This window comes from Microcebus murinus, chromosome 1 (assembly GCF_040939455.1).
Source record: "Microcebus murinus isolate Inina chromosome 1, M.murinus_Inina_mat1.0, whole genome shotgun sequence".
Lineage (NCBI taxonomy): Eukaryota > Metazoa > Chordata > Mammalia > Primates > Cheirogaleidae > Microcebus > Microcebus murinus.
The window spans coordinates 154,593,321-154,611,812 of NC_134104.1; the positions used below are offsets into that span (position 1 = coordinate 154,593,321).

The following is an 18,492-nucleotide window of genomic DNA, read 5'->3' on the forward strand; positions in this document are numbered from 1 at the left end:
TCCCGAGTAGCTGGGACTACAGGCATGCGCCACCATGCCTGGCTAATTTTTTCTCTATATATTAGTTGGCCAATTAATTTGTTTCTATTTATAGTAGAGACGGGTCTCGCTCTTGTTCAGGGTGGTTTCGAACTCCTGACCTTGAGCAATCTGCCCGCCTCGGCCTCCCAGAGTGCTAGGATTACAGGCGTGAGCCACCGCGCCTGGCCAGAAGCCACTGTTTCTTAAATTCTGTTTTCTTTCAATAAGCTCCCAGGGTTCTTCTCTATACAAGTCCACAGAATGATCTGAGAACCACTGAATCGGAGAAAGCTAAGAAATATTAACAAATAATGAATTCAATGCAGAACTTAAAAATTATTAGTAGAAAAGACCAATTTGAAAGAACATTACAATCTGCCTGTTTATACAGACTAAAACACACATGGCTTCAATTCTTGTCCTTTTAACCTGTCTAACTGGCAGTTTCCACTGGACTGACACATCCCAATAATGAAAGTTCACCATTTGACCTAATACATAGTGCTGCTTAGAAGGAAAAAAAGAGGCTCCAGAAATATATTTAATTCACCTGCAGATTTAAAAAAGAAATATATTTAAGTCTTCCCTATCATAAGATCAGATCATCTATAATATTTTAGTTCTCAGTATAATTTTTTATATCATGCTTTGATCCACTTATAATTTATTTTGCATGGTGTGAGGTAAAGTCTGATTTTACTTTTTTCCTAAAACCAAACAAGTTGTCTCTGTATCACTTATTGAATTACTGAAATTCCTCTGCTCATCAACTTGAAATGCCACTGTTATATACCAAATTCGTATAAATAAGGACTACTTCTAAGCTTTTTGTGTGTGATTCCACTTATCTTCCTATAACACAGTAGCTTTAAAAAAGCACGTTAACATATAGAAGATTACCTTACCCCTACACATAGTTTTGGGTTTTTAAAAAACATTTAGTGACACAAACACATGTTATGTGTAAAAAGGCAGACAACCCAGTTGTGTTTATATGTCCCAGTACTGTTTAATTATATATAGTAGGAAAGAAAAGTCCAAAAATGCACCAGAATGCTAACAGTAGTTATGCCTGAATAATGGAATTACAGAGGATTTAAGTTTCTTCCTGTATAAAACTCTCCTGTATTTTCCACAAGTCGTATTAAACCAAAAAGATATTTAGAAAGTCATCTTTTTCTGCACAGCAGTTATACTGCAGTGACGGTAGTAATAGACGATTATGGTTGATGGTAGTAGGCTTTTCCCTAAAAATCTGAAACTCTGGCCGGGCGCGGTGGCTCACGCCTGTAATCCTAGCTCTCTGGGAGGCCGAGGCGGGCGGATTGCTCAAGGTCAGGAGTTCAAAACCAGCCTGAGCAAGAGCGAGACCCCGTCTCTACTATAAATGGAAAGAAATTAATTGGCCAACTGATATATATATACAAAAAATTAGCCGGGCATGGTGGCGCATGCCTGTAGTCCCAGCTACTCGGGAGGCTGAAGCAGAAGGATCGCTCGAGCCCAGGAGTTTGAGGTTGCTGTGAGCTAGGCTGACGCCATGGCACTCACTCTAGCCTGGACAACAAGGCGAGACTCTGTCTCAAAAAAAAAAAAAAAAAAAAAAAAAATCTGAAACTCTTAAAGACAACTTAAACTATAAAGCACCAAAAACCTGCATAATAATGAGGATTGTTAACTTGAGATGCTGCTCACAAGACACAAAGGCTGAGCCTTGGTAATAAAGAGAAATAGAGGAACTTAATGAAACTATTCTATCCTCCACAACCCCAAAATAAACAAAAGATTCTCCTTAATTAGCTACAAGTCAAAGACCTAGTGAGGAACAGTAAAGAAATTAATTAAAACACTTCCAAAAAACATGAAGCCAGGACGGGCGTGAGGGCACGGTGGCTCACCCCTGTAATCTTAGCACACTGGGAGGCCGAGGTGGGCGGATCGCTCAAGGTCAGGAGTTCACTGGAAACCAGCCTGAGCAAGAGCGAGACCACGTCTCTACTTAAAAAATAGAAAGAAATTAATTGGCCAACTAAAAATATATAGAACAAATTAGCCAGACATGGTGGCCCGTGCCTGTGTTTTACCAGCTATTCGGGAGGCTGAGGCAGAAGGATTACCTGAGCCTAGGAGTTTGAGGTTCCTGTAAGCTAGGCTGACACCACAGCACTCTAGCACAGGCAACAAAGTGAGACACTGTCTCAAAAAATAATAATAATAATAATATAGCAGAATTCCATTTATATAAAATTTAAAAAAACCAAAACAATACTAACCTATGTTGTTGAAGGATACAAAGGTGGTTAACGTAAAAAGAAAAAACAAAGAATGTGATTATCACAGAAGTCACAGTAGTAGTCATCTCTAGGGATTGAGAAGCTGTAAGTAGGAAGGGAGCTATACAGGGTTCAGGGATGCTGGCACTGTTTTATTTCTTTTAGAAGTAGAAGTTACACTGGAGTTCACTTTATAACTTTTCATTAAATTGTATAAAGATCACCTATATTTATATAAACAGATGTTTCACAAATTTAAAAAAAAGAAAAAAAAATCGGCTTTCTGACAGAGTCCACCAGCTCTACCCACAGTTTTGCCCTGGCCTAAGGAGTGAGACCAAAGGAGCATTCCTTTCCCCCTTTCAGCAAAGCAAGAGATTAATCATTTCTTCATGCAGCTACTTGAGTTTAATAATAGAAACTACAATCCAATGTGATAATTAGAGGAAAAAAGGAAGCATTTAAGTGAAGCTTGGAGAGCACTTAAAACATGTGGAACAAAATTCAGGGAAACAAACTAACAGAAAAAAACAGGTATTCACATAATACCTGGTCCTGAGGCTAACTCAGAAATAAAAGATCCTCACAGATATAAAGGTGGCCATTTAAAAAGTAGACAAGAAAGATGCAAACACACATCAAGTACAAATCACAACTGATTAAAAGCAAGCATGCAAGCTTAAAGAAAGATATCCATGATTCTGAAGCTGCCCTAAAGGTCAGCCACACCCAGAGCCCCTGACTTTGGTTACTTTTCTGGAACAATTGGAATTTACAAGAAAATTCAACCACTGTTTGGTCTTTTGTTTGAAAAGATAAGCTGGAAAGGGGATGTGGAAGTGCAGAGGTTCATGGAGAGGTACACAAACAATTCATGACAGAGGATTCAGACATCGAATAGGTAAATCTTAGTTGATAAACAGGGAAATATTATTTATAAACACTAATTTAAAAGGAAGATCTCAAACTTAACAGTTAAAAACAAAGATAATCAGAATGAGTAGACCTAAAAGGTATATTACAATCATAAGTGTATCCTAGATAAACTTAACTTCTTTTCTTTGAATTATTTAGGTCCTTTGAAAAGCTGATGCCTTATCATGCAAGTTGCACCGACTTATACTTTAAGAGGAGAAAATGGTCCAAGCAGCAAACTGTCGCTGGATTCAAAGATACAGTTTTCTCACATCTTCAGTTTTATACCACCTAAAAGTTTCTGGCAGACAGGACCCAGAATGATTGACAAGATTTGTGAGGTTTCAATATTACCAGAAAAAACTGTGCACACATACTTCCAGCATATGAACGATTTTGACTCACCAGTCACCATGCTGCATGTATTTCTGCTGCTTGTCCTGAGTTCTTAAGACTTCTAACATTCTGAAGAAGATAGAACAAAAAAGTTCCTTCCATCCTCAGCCCCTTTTTAAGTTTTAACTTTGTTCTTAAAAAAAATACAGTACATTAGATAGTACTACCCATGATTATTAAATGTGACTGCTAATTTTCTTCCTCTTAGCTTCCTTTTCCTTATACTTAGTGAAGCAAGACCGTAAAACATAAACTAGCAGATGTTTTGTCTTAGAAAAAAAAGAGGTGCGTATTTCTTCTCTAGGACAAACCTAGAATTCTCTTAGCACCAGAACACAGTGCTGGGGTGAAAAAGAGCTGAAAAGGTCTGAAATCCTAAATCAAAAGTGACCTTTACAGTGATACAGGATCAGATTGTAGAAATTTCTGCCGGAGAATTTTGGAATTTAAAAATAAGTAAAGCACTGACTCTCAGGTTGCTCAATTTTGTTCTAGGCAACTTTCTGGCTGAGGAAACAGCAGGCCCTTAGTAATATTACAGACTAAAGCAAGCCCCTCCCACTCACGCAGAAGAAAAGCCTGCATTTAAGGATTTAAAGTGGCATTTTAAACCTCAGAGAGCTGCACAACGTCCACAAAGGAGCCCCTTCCGGAGCGCACAGAAGTGACGTGTATGAACTGCGCTTATGGAAGAATGAGTTTTTAATGAAAAGAAAGCAGACTACTACTTAAGGGCCTTCTGATGTTAACCTTCCCTCCTCAGCACAAAGCACTAATACAAGGTGAAGAAACCTGAGGGGGCTCACGGCCCTCTCAAGCCAACAGGGCTCGGATTCCGAAGCAGGGTAGAGCACCCTCCCCAAGCACCCACCCCACACTTGGGCCTCGAGTAACCGCATTCTTCGAGAACAGGCAATCTCGCCCGCCTCGAGAGCAGTGGAGCCACGAGCCAGATAGCAAAGCAAGTTGGTTTCTCCCCAAGCCTAGGCCACAGATGCCCAGGAACGTCACCAGAGCAGGAAAGGCCCAGCCCGCAACCTTCTCAGCGCAGCAAGCCGCCAGCCCTCGGCTCAACAGAGACGTCCTGCGCGCTCTCGAGGTGGCACCACCACCCAACAGCAGGGCGCGCGCCCCAAAACTGGGGGTTGTGGCGGGCGCGCGCCCCGGAGAGCCGCTCTTGCCTAGGGCCACAGTTCCAAAAGCCCAGATATCCGGGCCGGGAACGCGCACGTCAGCGGCCACGCGCACCGGGAGGGCAGCAAAGCGCGCGCGCCCCCGCGCGTAAAAACAGGTTCGGTCGCGCGCCCGCACTAGCGCGCGCTCGCGCGCCGCGCCCACCCAAATCCTTGGCCAACCCCTCCCCCACCCACAAGGCGGGGGCACGCGAGCCCAGGGATATGCTCGGCTCCGGAGCCGCCCCGAGGTCCCTTGGGCCCAGCGACAGCGGCTCACCCGCCCCCGCCCGTCGTTGTGTGGGGTGGGCCTGCTGTCCCAGGCGCACAGCCTCGCCGCATCCCCGCCCCTACCGGAGCCCTCACCTGGCGACGTCACCGCCGCCGCCGCCTCCGCTCTACCCGCTGGCCCCGCCGCACCACCTGGGACCCCGGTTCTGCCGTCGCCTCTCTAAGACCGACAGGATTTTCTCCTCACAGCTCCCTGGGCGCCATCTTACATTCAACCCTCACAGCCAATGGGTGCCGAATGCCCCTCTCGCGAGAATCGGAGCGTGGGATCCCGCGAGATCTGGAGCTGCCTCCTGGCCAGACTTAAAGTGAACGCTTCAGCCAGCCACGGAGGGAGACTGCGCCTTGAATTGCTAGAGCCGGGTGGAGAACCAGGGTATAGGGCAGGCGCCCCGCCCACGGACGCCCCTCTTTGAGGGGCGGAGCCAGGACCCGGGCTCGGCCTAGCGGTGGAGCCTTCGTAGGCTGGTGCTGCAGGCTCACTCCCTGGACCCACCTTCCGTCGCCCGCCTGAACCTCCTTTGGTCGAGCAGCCCTCCGCGGGGCGGGGCCCGGCCCGGCCCGGCCTCCCGCTTAAGGTGGCACCCACAAATCTCTGACCTGGGCCTGGCGTTCCCAGCGGTGTCCCGCCTGAGAAGCCCCTTGGTCGCTTATCTTCTGGAGGGCACAGCATCTGGGACCCCCCCCCCACCATCTGCTGCCATTTGAGTTCAGCCTTCCGCAGTCAGGTCCACCTTAAACCGGGCTTCGGGCAGCCTGGTGTTTGTATACAGGGAAAATGTGGAAGGCATTAAAGCTGCAGACACAGGCAGGCCTCACAAGCAGCCCGCACTACTCCAGAGGGTGACCAGCCTGCTGTAGACACTTACTACCTCCCTTCTTTTGCACTTGTTTTGGCAGACTCGTCTTTCGGATTCTTCTAAGTCACTCCCTAAGAGCAGTCTTTTCTGAGGCCCAGGCGGGGTGAGTAACCTCTTCCAGCCTTGCATAGCCCCCAGGGAGACCTCTCCCCCACAGTGCTTGGTCTCCCATTCCCTCCCTTAGATAGTGAACTTGGAAGGCCAGCACAGCATGTGTGCCTCATCTCACTGTGCCCAACACATAGTAAACACTCAATAATTATTTGCTGGGTGATCGGACTGGGAGCCAAGCCTCTCTTCATCTTCACACAGGAGGACATGAACCTTCTAGATCCCTCTGGCACAGGGCTCCTAACTAGGGAGCAACATCCCTTAGACCAGGTGCGGAGGATGTTAATCCACCCAGGCTCCAGCCCTTGAGCACCAAGAAGTGCACCAGTGGTTTTAAAGTTGCCAGTGTCACTCTATTCTGGAGAAGCCCATTCTCAGACAAAATATGCACAAGCACATGCCTTCACTCCCCTCCACACACACACAAGCATGTCTCCAGGGCCCTCAGATGCTAGAAGGGCAGACATATAAGACAGACTCCAGGGGAATTTAGGTGTTCTTTATTGACATGGAATTTGGAGAGGTGAGGGTACCCCCACCTCCAGGAGGATGAGGTAGGTCCACAATGCTTCACACCTTTCCTGGGTCTTCCTTAAGTGTGACAGTTCGGTTGAAGACAAGCTGGAGGGCAGAAGGAGAATGACCACTAACCCAGAACCAGGCCAGGAGGCCTGGGTAGGTTTCACCAGACACTTCCCCCTAACTCCTTCCTCATCCCAGAGGAGCTGAGGGACCACCAAGGATCAGGAGACCCAGGTTCTCAATAACTTTGTGACTCTGAGTAAGGGATTGGATGGCTCCAGGCCAGGGTTTCATATGGATTATAACAACCTCTGTGCCTGCCCCCTACTCTGAGGAGTAAGAAAGGCAGGGTCCATACAAGATTTTATACATGGACTTAACCTCAGAGTCAGTCTCCTTGTCAGTAGAACATGAATGCCACCCCCCTCAGGTGGTAATGATTAACTAAAAAACTGTAGGTAGAGCAATTGGCACAGCAAATGGTAGCCACCATCACTGTTGCAGAAAGGGGCAGCTGGGTAAAATCAAGCACCTGTTCCTGACGGCTGTCTGGATCCACGGAGAAGTACCCAAGACGCTCAAACTGGAACTTGTCAAAGGGTTGTGCCAGAGCCACAGAACGATCCACTAACGCTGCTTCCACCACTTGTAGTGATGCCTATAGGCAGGGAACTTAGGCAACCATCCAGCCAGGGAAGCCTACCACCCTTACCCCAAACTCCATGAACCTACCGGGTTCAGGTCACTTAAGAATCCACCAGGTACCTCAACAGGATCTTCAGGGTTCTTGTGCTGGAATCTGCAGCCAGAGTGAGGGTCAGACCCCCCAGCTGGGTAGCCACCGCAGGTAATGCCCATCTTATACCTTCCTCACCCCAGCTCTATTCACTCACAGTCGCTCATAGAGGCGAATTTCGCATGTCAGAGGCTGTGACACCCAGTGAATAAAGGCCTTGGGCTTCTCTCCAGCGTCTGCTCGTCTACAGGTCACCTCCAGACTCTTTACACAGCCACTGGGGCCCTGGAAGTAGAGGGAAGGGGTCAGCAATCAGACCTGGGAACCACTACCAGGACCACAGGCTACATTCAAATCTTGGCCCTAGCAGGCACTGCAGTAGGAAGGCTGCAGCTGGTTCTCACCTTGACAACATGCTGCAGCTCAATGACGTAGCCTGTATGCCTCAGGCCCACAGGCTGGCCCCAAGCCAGGCGCTTAAAGCCTGGCTCTGGCTCCTAGACGTAGGAAATGAGGTAGATACAAGAGGTTGCAAGGGTCAAACAAGTATGAAAAGCTTCTCCCCCAATTCCATGTCTGGCAGGGGTTGGTTCATCTGAAGCAGGAAGTAAATGGACTGACAGAGGAAATGAGATCAAAGGATCCTAGGACCAGACTCAACAGCAAACAAGACCCCCCACACCCCATTTACCTCCTTGAAGTCAGTCCTCTCAATGAAGACAATAGGTGCAAAGGGAACCTGATGGAAGCCCTTGGTCTCATCAGCTGGGAAGTTTGGTACCTGGATGTCTAAGGACTGTAGCAGGAGACACATATCTATGTCATACCAGGCACTAGGATGCCCATGCCCAGGCAGACACCCCCCAACCCCACACACATTGAGGCAGGCCCACCTTAGCAGCAGGAAAGTTGGTGATGATGACCTGTAGTGACTCCAGCACAGCCATGGCCCGTGGGGCTGTGTCATTCAGTACATCACGTACACAGGCTTCTAGAAGATGTGGCTCCATTGTGGTCTGTGCCACTGTCACTCCCACCTGGCAGGAAAGTTCAACATCAGTCATAGCCATAACCACAATCTGCTGTACTCAGCCCCTATCTGCCCACCTAACCCACTGGCCTATACCCGAGCACAGAAGTTATTGATGGCCTCAGGGGGGAAGCCCCTCCGTCGCAGGGCTGTGAGTGTAAAGAGCCGTGGGTCGTCCCAGTCACTGTGGATGAGAAGGTGCTGAAAAGGTGTTTGGCAGCACGTTACTAGTACCACTAGCCTGTGACAAGCCAAACAGCCACACCTACCGCACAGCACCAGCTGCCACAAGCTGGAGGATCTTCCTCTTAGAGACAACAGCATAGTGCAGGTTGAGGCGGCCATATTCCCACTGCACAGGGCAATAGACATCCAGCGCATTGCACAGCCAGAAGTAGGAAGAGCGTCTGGGGTGGGAGAGTAGGGTTAGGACTGGCCAACTCTGGGACCAGGGAGAGACCACAGGAAGGGTCTATTAGAATTCCACTGATGCTACCACCCTGTGGGCCTAGCCCCCTCACCGAGCCTGGAATTCCTTGGTGCAGAGTGAGTGGGTGATGTGCTCGATGGAGTCACAGAGGCAGTGTGTGTAGTCATAGGTGGGGTAAATGCACCTGCAAAGCATAAGCAGGGGCCTTACCATTCAGCAACATTCTGCCCAACCCCATGCCCCACTGCCCTGCTCTACAGCACTACTACCCCACCCCATGCCCACACTCACCAGCTGTCCCCAGTACGGTGGTGTGGTGTATACTTGACTCGATAGGCCACAGGATCCATCTTGCCATCCTCCATCACCAGCTTCATCCGAAGCGTGGCCTCACCCTCTGAAAATTTGCCCTTGCGCATTGCCTGGGGGGAGCAAGGGCTCAGGTTGCCTCTAAGCACATGGCATCTCATCCTCACCATCTTGGCCCACCCAAAACCAGCTACTCCTACAGGACCACACCTCAAAGAGCAGCAACGACTCCTCCATGGGACGGTCCCTCCAGGGTGAGGGCATAGCGTTGTGGCCTTTGAGCTCCTCTCCTCGCTGGTGGCATACATAAGCCTGACCCCTATGAAGAAGGAGGATGAATGACCAGCATAGCTATGACCTGATCAGCCTGCTTGGTTCTACATCATGGCCCTGGCTTTACCTGCGGATGAGCTCCACAGCCCACGCATAAAGCTGGTCAAAATAGTCAGAGGCATATGTCACCTTGTAAGGTGTGTAACCTGGGACAGAATTAGACAGTGTGAGCAGCCAACCAGCAACATCCAATGGCAGGCCATGGCCTAAGGAGAAACCCACTGACTACCAGACCTGCCCAGGCCTTGCCCAGTCCATACCCAGCCAGGTCACCATGTCATAGATGGAAGTGAAGAACTTTGCTTCCTCCTTCTCAGGGTTGGTGTCATCAAAACGCAGAAAACAGATACCACTGTTAGCCTAGGAAAGTTGCAACTTCTGTGAGCTCTCACATCATCCACCAGCCCCACAGTCCAGCTCATCAAACTAGGACATTCTCAGAGCTCTCCCATGTCAGAATTAAAAATGCCTTTAAGAGCTTCTCTCATCTTCCTGTATCTAAATGCCCTAGATAAGGCATCTCTTACACCAACCTGAGACTGACAGCAATAGCCTCTTCCTAAACTGAAGGGCTGCCCTGACAATTCCCCCAAATATGGACTCACTGACTCATCTTATAGTTTTTTTCCCAATAAGCCCAATGGATTCCTAGGTATCTGTCACATGTGGTTCCTTTCTGTAGCCTCTGCCCACCTGGGTGCATTATTGGGAGCAGAAGGCAAGGCAATGACACCTTTCTGGTATCCCATCATGGGACCAACAAATGATCATCTTGCTTGTCAAATCGCTAAATGCATTCTCACCTTGGCATAGCCAAAGTTGAAATTGATGGCTTTGGCATGTCCAATGTGCAGGATTCCGTTGGGTTCTGGTGGGAACCGGGTACGAACCTGAGATAAGGGGGATGGGAACAGAGGAATGAGGTCACAGTTCAGACTACCCTAAAACAGATTCCCACCATCAGGGAGGCCATGGTGATAGATGAGACAGGGCAGCCTGGGGGCAGCCCAGGGACTCAGGCAGGTGTTTGATGGCACTAGCTCACCTCGCCATATTCCCACACACCTGCCCTCCAGTGATCTCCATGTGCTGCTTCAGTAGATCCATAGTGTGTGGAGTGGTCACATAGCCTGGGGTCTTATAGTTCTCACCTGCCAGGACCAGAATAAGCCTAAGGATCAGACCCCTGGGGCCTAGCAACAGGAGTTGCTACCACAATCCAGCCCTCCCCAGGGTTTCAACATTCCCACTCACCAGGCTTGTGGAACTTAAGGGCCTCTCCCCGGAGCTGCTCCATCAGAGACAGTGTCTGGCCAGCAGCCTCACCTATGGGAGGCAGGTGGAAATCAACAAACAATTGTCCTCTGTTATCATACCATAGCTCTGTTATAGTTACCATACCCAGCTCAGGGTTGTACCTATCACTACTACCCATATCCTACAAACAGAACAGAACTGAGCAGGCCCCTCTTCCTCTAATTCCAGAGATAAAAAATATAGAGCCAGACATCTGAGGTCACTCAGACCAGTCTCTGGGGAAAGAGAACAAAGGAAACACCAGGAATCCCAGTCTTCAAGCAGAAGGCAGGGTGTTGAGTAAGGCTCAAGGAGCCTGGGTTGTAAGGACCATTCAGGGGAAATGCCTGGAAGTCAGGGAGCTGAATGCTGTGACAGGAGCCTCAAGCCTCTCACCATTCTCCATCACATCTTTTGCTGTCCTCCGGTCTGTTTCTTGTAGCCGAGCCTTTGCCACCTGAGAAAAGCCCCGACACTGCATTAGAGTTCCTCCTGGGTAGGGTCTTGAAAGCACTGGATTCCCCAGCCTGAATTCTCACCCTACCCCACTTCACCCTAAGAGACCCAGGGCCATGCCCAGTCTCACCTTGGGCTTCTTCTCCAGATCAGACTCCATCTTGGGACCCAGAAGGTGGAGGACCTGAGCAGACACCAGAGTCAGGCAGGGACAGGAGTGTCTTCTTTCAAGAAGCCCATGACTGACTCTACCCACCCATCGAAGGGCTTCCTGGCCTGTCTACCAGTACTGCCTGGAAGAACCTACCTACCCCATTCCATCTCTTCTCCTCATGTGCTTCTGCCTCAAATGCTCTCTCCCTCCTGAAGGTCCATACTGGGCCCAGGTAACAAGGGCTGTCATATACAGAGAGTAACTATGGGCCCAGCATCAAGGCAAGCATTCTATCTCAGCCATCACTCTCTGTGATTCCATGCCAGTATCCTGAAATGAAGGCCACATCACCCCTATTTATGGGATAAGGAAACAGGTTCACAGTAAAGTGATTCACCTCAAATTAGGTACAGCCCAGAGGCTCAAGTCTTTCACTATCCAGTCAAGAGCTGCTTCTGCCAGATAGGGCTCTACTATCCACCACCAGAAAAGGGGTCTCCTCCCCCTTTTATCCCTCAGTGGATTCCTGGCCCTGTCCATGCCAGGGTCTTTAATAGCTTCAACTCTGGAAGGCACACCCACCTGCATGTCCACTTCGTGCTTGATCATTTTGCCATCTGCCCACTTAAGCACAGCCCGAGCCTCTCCTAGAAGCATGGGCACAGGGAGCTAAAGAAAGGCAAAAGAGGGCACTCCCCACCCTCCTTCCCAAGGAAGGGTCCTGGCTGACCACAGGAACCAGAGCCTGGGCCCAGCAAGGCCACTTTTTTTTTTTTTTTTGAGAGTCTTGCCCTGTTGCCCCAGCTAGAATGCAGTTGTATCATTGTAGCTCACTGCAACCTTAAACTCCTGAGCTAAGGGATCCTCCCGTCTCAGCCTCCCAGAGTGCTAGGATTACAGGCGTGAGCCACCCCTCCTGGCCCAGCCAGACCACTTTTAAGGTGCTCCTGCTCCTTCCCCCACCTTCCTCTAACTCATGCCCAGAAGCAAAAGGTAGAACCAAAGAGAACATAGCCCTCGCCCCAGGCCCTGCTCACCCATCAGCAACCCCATGTTGAAATGGTAACGCTCCACCAAGAGCTGGGGCCGGTGCCTATTTATGGTGGCCTCCACCTGCAGAAAGCCAAACCATGTGGTTCAAGAAAGCCCTCTTAAGAGATGTTGACACTCTCACTTTGGGTCTTCATGGGTATAGAAACGGTGCCATTCCTTTCCATAGCCGGGACTGGGGAGGCACATAATGCCCAGGGAAAGACTCACAGCCTCTTCAATCTGTTCTGGGGTCACCATGACACCCACACCACATTCCTGCTCAAAGTCCACAGTGTTGATGGGATCCAGGGGGTGACTCCGCACATATTCAAGAGCAGCTGAGAAAGAAGAGCCAATAAGTTTGTGGCATCTCAGCTCCAAGATGTGGATAGACAGAACTCTAATCCCATGAAATTTCAAGTACAGTTTGGCCTCCTGAAAGGTTAAGCCCTGGCACCACCCTAGAGAAGCTTTGAGGCCACAAGGAAGAAGCATGTGTTCTGAGAATGGCTCTCCCTTAGACCCTGAGAGTTCCTGTCAGTCCCACCACAGGTCACCTGCTTCGCACCTCAGTGCCCGTGCAGACCTAGATGTCTGGAAAGAGGACTTGGCAAAAAGGGTAGATAGGGGTCTTGGCTGAAGGGAGGGATTGGAGGTGGAACTGGCAGGACAGACAGATAGGGGTCTCACCACTCAGCTGGGAATCAGTGTGGATCTTCTTACTGGCTATGTAGCTCACAAGGAAAGAGAGACGCCGGGTATCCCTAAGTCGGGAGGCCAAGCCATATAGCAGAGTCCCAGTAGCCTTATCGATGGTGGAGCCCAAAGTCTGCTGCGCCTGGGATCAGAGATGCCAGGAGAAAAGCCCCAGGCCCAGTGAGGGAGGCAAGAGCAGGACCAGCGGGATATGTTGATAAAAGGACCCGACCGCGCGGCCTCGCGGAACAGTCGGCAGCCCAGGCTAGGGCCAGAAGGGTTCGCACCTGGGTTGCCGCCTCGCGCAGCTGAGCGCTCAGAGCCGTGTTCTTGAGCGTCTCGCGGGCCTTGTGCTCGCTCAGGCCGAGGCCGGTGAAGAGCGTCAGGGAGTCCAGAGTCGCCATCGCAGGAACGCCGGAAACCAAAAGAAACTTTGGGTCTAACCGCACGTCTGCATTTGTCCAGTGACCAATAGGAGAGCGAAGCCTCCGGAGAGATCCAATGGTGTCCTTCTTTGGTAGGGAGGGGGCGGGGCTTTCCAGGGTCGTTGACGCCATTTAAGGGACAGAGAGCAACCGCGCAGCCCTTTCAAGGCGGTTGACTTCCGTCTCGGACTTCCGTCTCACTGGTTCTTCCACTGGAAGGGGTGGGGAGGACAGTGGGGCTTTAGAAGAGGTTAGCCGCAGCATTAGAGAGAAGGTCTTGAGCACAGAGGCAGAAATACTGGATGTGGACTTTTGCTCTTTGACTTTTCTCCTTCATCCCTGAGAACTCCATCTCAATACAGAAACTATTTTTAGGACGCAAATGTGAGTCCCTGTCGCGTTTCTGAGGCCAGAGCTTTGTAGTTGTGAAAACAATTGAGCAAAATGAAGCCTGGAAATCCCTGGGCCAGAGTCCATGGCTGAGAATATGAAGAATGGCCGGTAGAGGGTCCCCGTAAATCTGGCACTTTTCAGGTATCTACTCAGGACACATCAGGCCAAGAGAGGGAGGGACAAGGGTTTGGGCCAAGAGGAACCTCGTAGAAGTTCTGTAAAGATTTGGTTTAAGGCCGGGCGCGGTGGCTCACGCCTGTAATCCTAGCTCTCTGGGAGGCCGAGGCGGGCGGATTGCTCAAGGTCAGGAGTTCAAAACCAGCCTGAGCAAGAGCGAGACCCCGTCTCTACTATAAATAGAAAGAAATTAATTGGCCAACTGATATATATATATATAAAAAATTAGCCGGGCATGGTGGCGCATGCCTGTAGTCCCAGCTACTCGGGAGGCTGAGGCAGAAGGATCGCTCGAGCCCAGGAGATTGAGGTTGCTGTGAGCTAGGCTGACGCCATGGCACTCACTCTAGCCTGGACAACAAAGCGAGACTCTGTCTCAAAAAAAAAAAGATTTGGTTTAAAATCTGTTGCCAGGCTGGGCGCAGTGGCTTGCTCACGCCTGTAATCATAGCACTCCGGGAGACCTAGGCGGGCGGATTGTTTGAGCTCAGGAGTTCGAGACAAGCCTGAGCAAGAGCAAGACCCCGTTTCTACTATAAATAGAAATAAATTAGCCAAACAACTAAAAATAGAAAAAATTAGCTGGGCATGTTGGCGCATTCCTGTAGTCCCAGCTACCCGGAAGGCTGAGGCAGGAGGATTGCTTGAGCCCAGGAGTGTGAGGTTGCTGTGAGCTAAGCTGACGCCAGGGCACTCTAGGCAAGAGAGTGAGATTCTGTCTCAAAAAAAAAAAATTTCGTGCCATACTTAGTCCCTTGCCAAAGCATGCAAATGTCATGAAAAACCACAAGCAAGACCTTAAAATCCCTCTGCAGAACTTTGAGAAGATTTTTTATTGAAGTTGGGACAGATGAGATGAAAATCTTCGTGATAATGGATGTTGTGCTTGGGGATCTCCCCACAGTCTCACTGGACTTCCAGGACCTGCTGGCTAAGACAGAACATACAGACTGTGTTCTTTGTGTGTTACGGGATATAGGGGAACCAGCTATTGATAGTAGGATGGTGGAAATCCCCAAATTTGGGATTGGAGTTCAGGCTCTTGGAAGCCTTGGTGTGTGGCTCATACTTGAGGACCTTCAAAACTGGGCAAGATCCTGACTAATTTGTATCCATGTCCTGTGATCTTCATGCCTACATCCCACTCATGACCAAGCTCCAGGTCTGGGTCCCACATGATGACCACATGCCAGATTCTGCCCAGGGCCATGCCACATGCATCGGTATCCTGGTCCAATCCTTTGCTTCCTACCTCTGGGGTCCCTCTGGGGCTTCTTACCTCTTCATGGCCCCTTGGCCACAGCCTGATGCCCAACTTTGGAGTGCACTGTACCAGGAAGGCCAGGTGCTGGAAATGACCAGGGGGTGCAGCATAGTGGTGCCATAGACAGGCACCAAGAAAGAACCACAGCCACACCAGCCCTGTGGCCAAGTCTGCAGCTATAAGTGCCCAGCCCACCACAAAGGTACCCATGATAAGCAGAGCCCTGCAGGGGGCCTGCCACTGCAAGTATTTCCTCAGTACCCAATGGCCACCAAAGGATTCATTGCAGCAGCAGCACCATCATCACCAAGTCCTGCAGGTCTGGTTATGGCCCTCTCAATGGGATCAAGGCCAGCACTCCCTTCCCTGGTCCATGGCATCCTGTGGACCCTATGGCTCCATGTCATAGGATGAAGCAGTTGTCCCACCATTGCTACAAGAATGCCACAAGTGGTAACGCCAGGTACCAGTGGATATAGAGCCAGTCCTCTGGAGCCCTATGACTTGCACAGAGGAGACGTAAAATTGTATACGCCCAGTCTGGGGATTAGCCTGCCTGCATGTACCCTTGGCACTGCTTCCAAGAAAGTCAAGAGAAATATGACCAAGCAGAAAAGCCAGGCAGCACCCAGCTGCAGAATGGGGAGAGGTAGGGTCTTGCAGCCAAGCCCACAAAGAGGCCCTTGTGGCACAAGCTGAGAGCATAGAGATAATAGAGACCTCAGTGCTGGTGACCACAGCAACATCATGCAGATGCCACAGAAGGGTACAGTGTTGTGGGCTCAGCAGCAGTAAGGCTGCAGTCAGAGATGGACAAAGGGCTGCGTGTGGTGGCTCACACCTATAATCCCAACACTTGAGGAGGCCAAGGTGGGAGGATCGTTTGAGGTCAAGAGTTCAAGACCAGCCTGGGCAACATAGCGAGATCCTATCTACAAAAAATTTTTAAAAATTTATTTTTTATAGGTGGTACACACACTTATAGTCCTACTCAGGAGGCTGAGGCAGGAAGATCACCTGAGTCCAGGAGTTTGAGGCTGCTGTGAGCTATGATAGCACCACTGTACTTCAGCCAGCTAAGACCCTATCTCTAAAAAAAAAAAAAAAAAGTGGATAGAGCTCCTTGATCAGTGCATTCAGCACATCCCAATGCTGACCAGCCTCCCATGTACTTGGGGTTGCAAAGTAAAGGCCCAGCACAACTGTTTGCAGCCCATGCCTAACAGGCCCTCCAACACTATCAGAGCTGTCAGCACCAGCACACAGCTCAGCAATTCCACCATTTCTGCAGGGTCCTACAACCAGCTCTTCAGACCCCTCTCCACAGCCAGGAAGCCCACCAGAAAAAGCCAGCATTGGTCATGGGGCTAGCTTTCTCTAGGAGCTCACTACCTCCAACTCAGGCTGAGGACTACTAGAAGGGCCTGAATGCTGAGCATCATGAGACTGGCCCCATGGGCTTGGGGACACAGATGGACTACAGGGCTGCCAGGACCCTGCCTACCTCTTCCTTTCTGAATCCCTCTCTGGCTTCTTTAAACACTTGCTTCAGGAGTACCTTTTATCCCCATCTCCCTCCAGCTAGAGATGCCCACCCTCCCCCAAGCAACTGGAGAGAGGAAGGGGCAACATTATCCACAAAGGGAGGCAAGGCTTCTCACAAGATTTGCCCTTGCTATGTGTGTACAAGGTTGCAGAACTTCTGAAGCTGGGACAGGCCTGCAGACCCACTGTGGGGGAAGAGCATAGGGCAGTTGCCAGGAACCAAGGTCTCAGGGACTCTTTTTTTTTTTGGAGACAGTCTCATTCTGTTGCCCAAGCTAAAGTGCTGTGGCGTCAGCCTAGTTCACAGCAACCTCAAACTCGTGGGCTCAAGCAATCCTTCTGCCTCAGCCTCCCGAGTAGCTGGGACTAGGCCACCATGCCTAGCTAATTTTTTCTATATATTTTTAGTTATCCAGCTAATTTCTATTTTTTTTTAGTAGACTCGGGGTCTCACTCTGCTCAGGCTGGTCTCAAACTCCTGAGCTCAAACAATCTGCCCGCCTTGGTCTCCCAGAGTGCTAGGATTACAGGCGTGAACCACCACGCCTGGCCTCTCAGGGACTCTTAAAGGAAGAAATTGTAATCCTAGCACTCTGGGAGGCCGAGGCAGGCAGATTGCTCGAGGTCAGGAGTTCGAAACCAGCCTGAGCAAGAACGCGACCCCCGTCTCTACTATAAATAGAAAGAAATTAATTGGCTAACTAATATATATATAAAAATTAGCTGGGCATGGTGGCACATGCCTGTAGTCCCAGCTACTCGGGAGGCTGAGGCAGAAGGATTGCTTGAGCCCAGGAGTTTGAGGTTGCTGTGAGCTAGGCTGACGCCATGGCACTCACTCTAGCCTGGGCAACAAAGTGAGACTCTGTCTCAAAAACAAAAAAAAAGAAAGAAACTGGCAGGTCCCAACACGTTCCCTCCAGTAGGAAGTCATGCAGGATTAGCTCTGGTCCTCTCTGCCTGTCCTCTTCAGAGCAGGATCTTCCCCACAGATTCCACAGCAGTTTTCCTCCTGCTCTGTTCCCCCCTGAGGGATGAATATGGTGTTCAAACTACAGCAAATAAAAACCTGAGAACAGGAGAGGAGGAGGAAGATCCCCCTAGTACCTCCTCTGTCCCTTACTAAGTCCTCCCTGCCTGCTGCCTGGCTGTCAACTCGAGGCTGCTCCAGTACCTGCACTTTTTTTTTTTTTTTTTTTGAGACAGAGTCTCACTTTGTTGTCCAGGCTAGAGTGAGTGCCGTGGCATCAGTCTAGCTCACAGCAACCTCAAACTCCTGGGCTTGAGTGATCCTTCTGCCTCAGCCTCCCGAGTAGCTGGGACTACAGGCATGCGCCACCATGCCCGGCTAATTTTTTTTTTATATATATATCAGTTGGCCAATTAATTTCTTTCTATTTATAGTAGAGACGGGGTCTCGCTCTTGCTCAGGCTGGTTTTGAACTCCTGACCTTGAGTAATCCGCCCGCCTCGGCCTCCCAAGAGCTAGGATTACAGGCGTGAGCCACAGCGCCCGGCCAGTACCTGCACTTTTTACCCCGTGCTGTCAGCTCTAGCACCTCATGGTGTACTGAGATCTTGACATGGTGGTGTACTGAGATCTTAACAATGATATCAACCACAGCCGCCTCTCTGTGGGACCCAGAGCCAGTGGG

The 18,492-nt window shown here is 50.0% G+C and overlaps 3 protein-coding genes across 6 annotated transcripts in view; all 3 read right to left on the bottom strand.

The window, feature by feature from the left end:
• QRICH1 (glutamine rich 1) overlaps positions 1-5,381 on the bottom strand; it is a 56,729-nt gene extending 51,348 nt beyond the window's left edge. Inside the window, exons 1-2 of one of the 4 annotated variants that reach the window (XM_020280322.2) lie at positions 5,144-5,381; positions 3,615-3,674 (exon numbers count right to left, since the gene is read on the bottom strand). The gene's annotated coding sequence lies outside the window, so the exon portion shown is untranslated. Of the gene's footprint in view, positions 1-3,614; positions 3,675-4,476; positions 4,807-5,143 lie in introns of those variants that run through there. The other 3 variants (XM_020280323.2, XM_020280324.2, XM_020280321.2) reach the window with 3 other exon arrangements.
• Positions 1-18,492, bottom strand: part of IMPDH2 (inosine monophosphate dehydrogenase 2) — a 96,977-nt gene that overhangs the window by 56,448 nt on the left and 22,037 nt on the right. The window lies entirely within an intron of this gene.
• QARS1 (glutaminyl-tRNA synthetase 1) lies at positions 6,518-13,480 on the bottom strand. The gene is made up of 24 exons (XM_012771230.3): positions 13,321-13,480; positions 13,028-13,175; positions 12,566-12,675; positions 12,343-12,418; positions 11,888-11,952; positions 11,282-11,335; positions 11,092-11,152; positions 10,654-10,725; positions 10,465-10,550; positions 10,203-10,289; positions 9,660-9,759; positions 9,467-9,545; positions 9,277-9,385; positions 9,049-9,179; positions 8,849-8,941; positions 8,597-8,734; positions 8,424-8,511; positions 8,191-8,334; positions 7,989-8,093; positions 7,702-7,794; positions 7,455-7,582; positions 7,294-7,360; positions 7,094-7,219; positions 6,518-6,660 (listed from the first exon to the last, which is right to left on the bottom strand). The coding sequence occupies exons 1-24, from the start codon at positions 13,435-13,437 to the stop codon at positions 6,610-6,612; spliced, it is 2,328 nt and encodes a 775-aa protein (XP_012626684.1). The 5' UTR covers positions 13,438-13,480; the 3' UTR covers positions 6,518-6,609.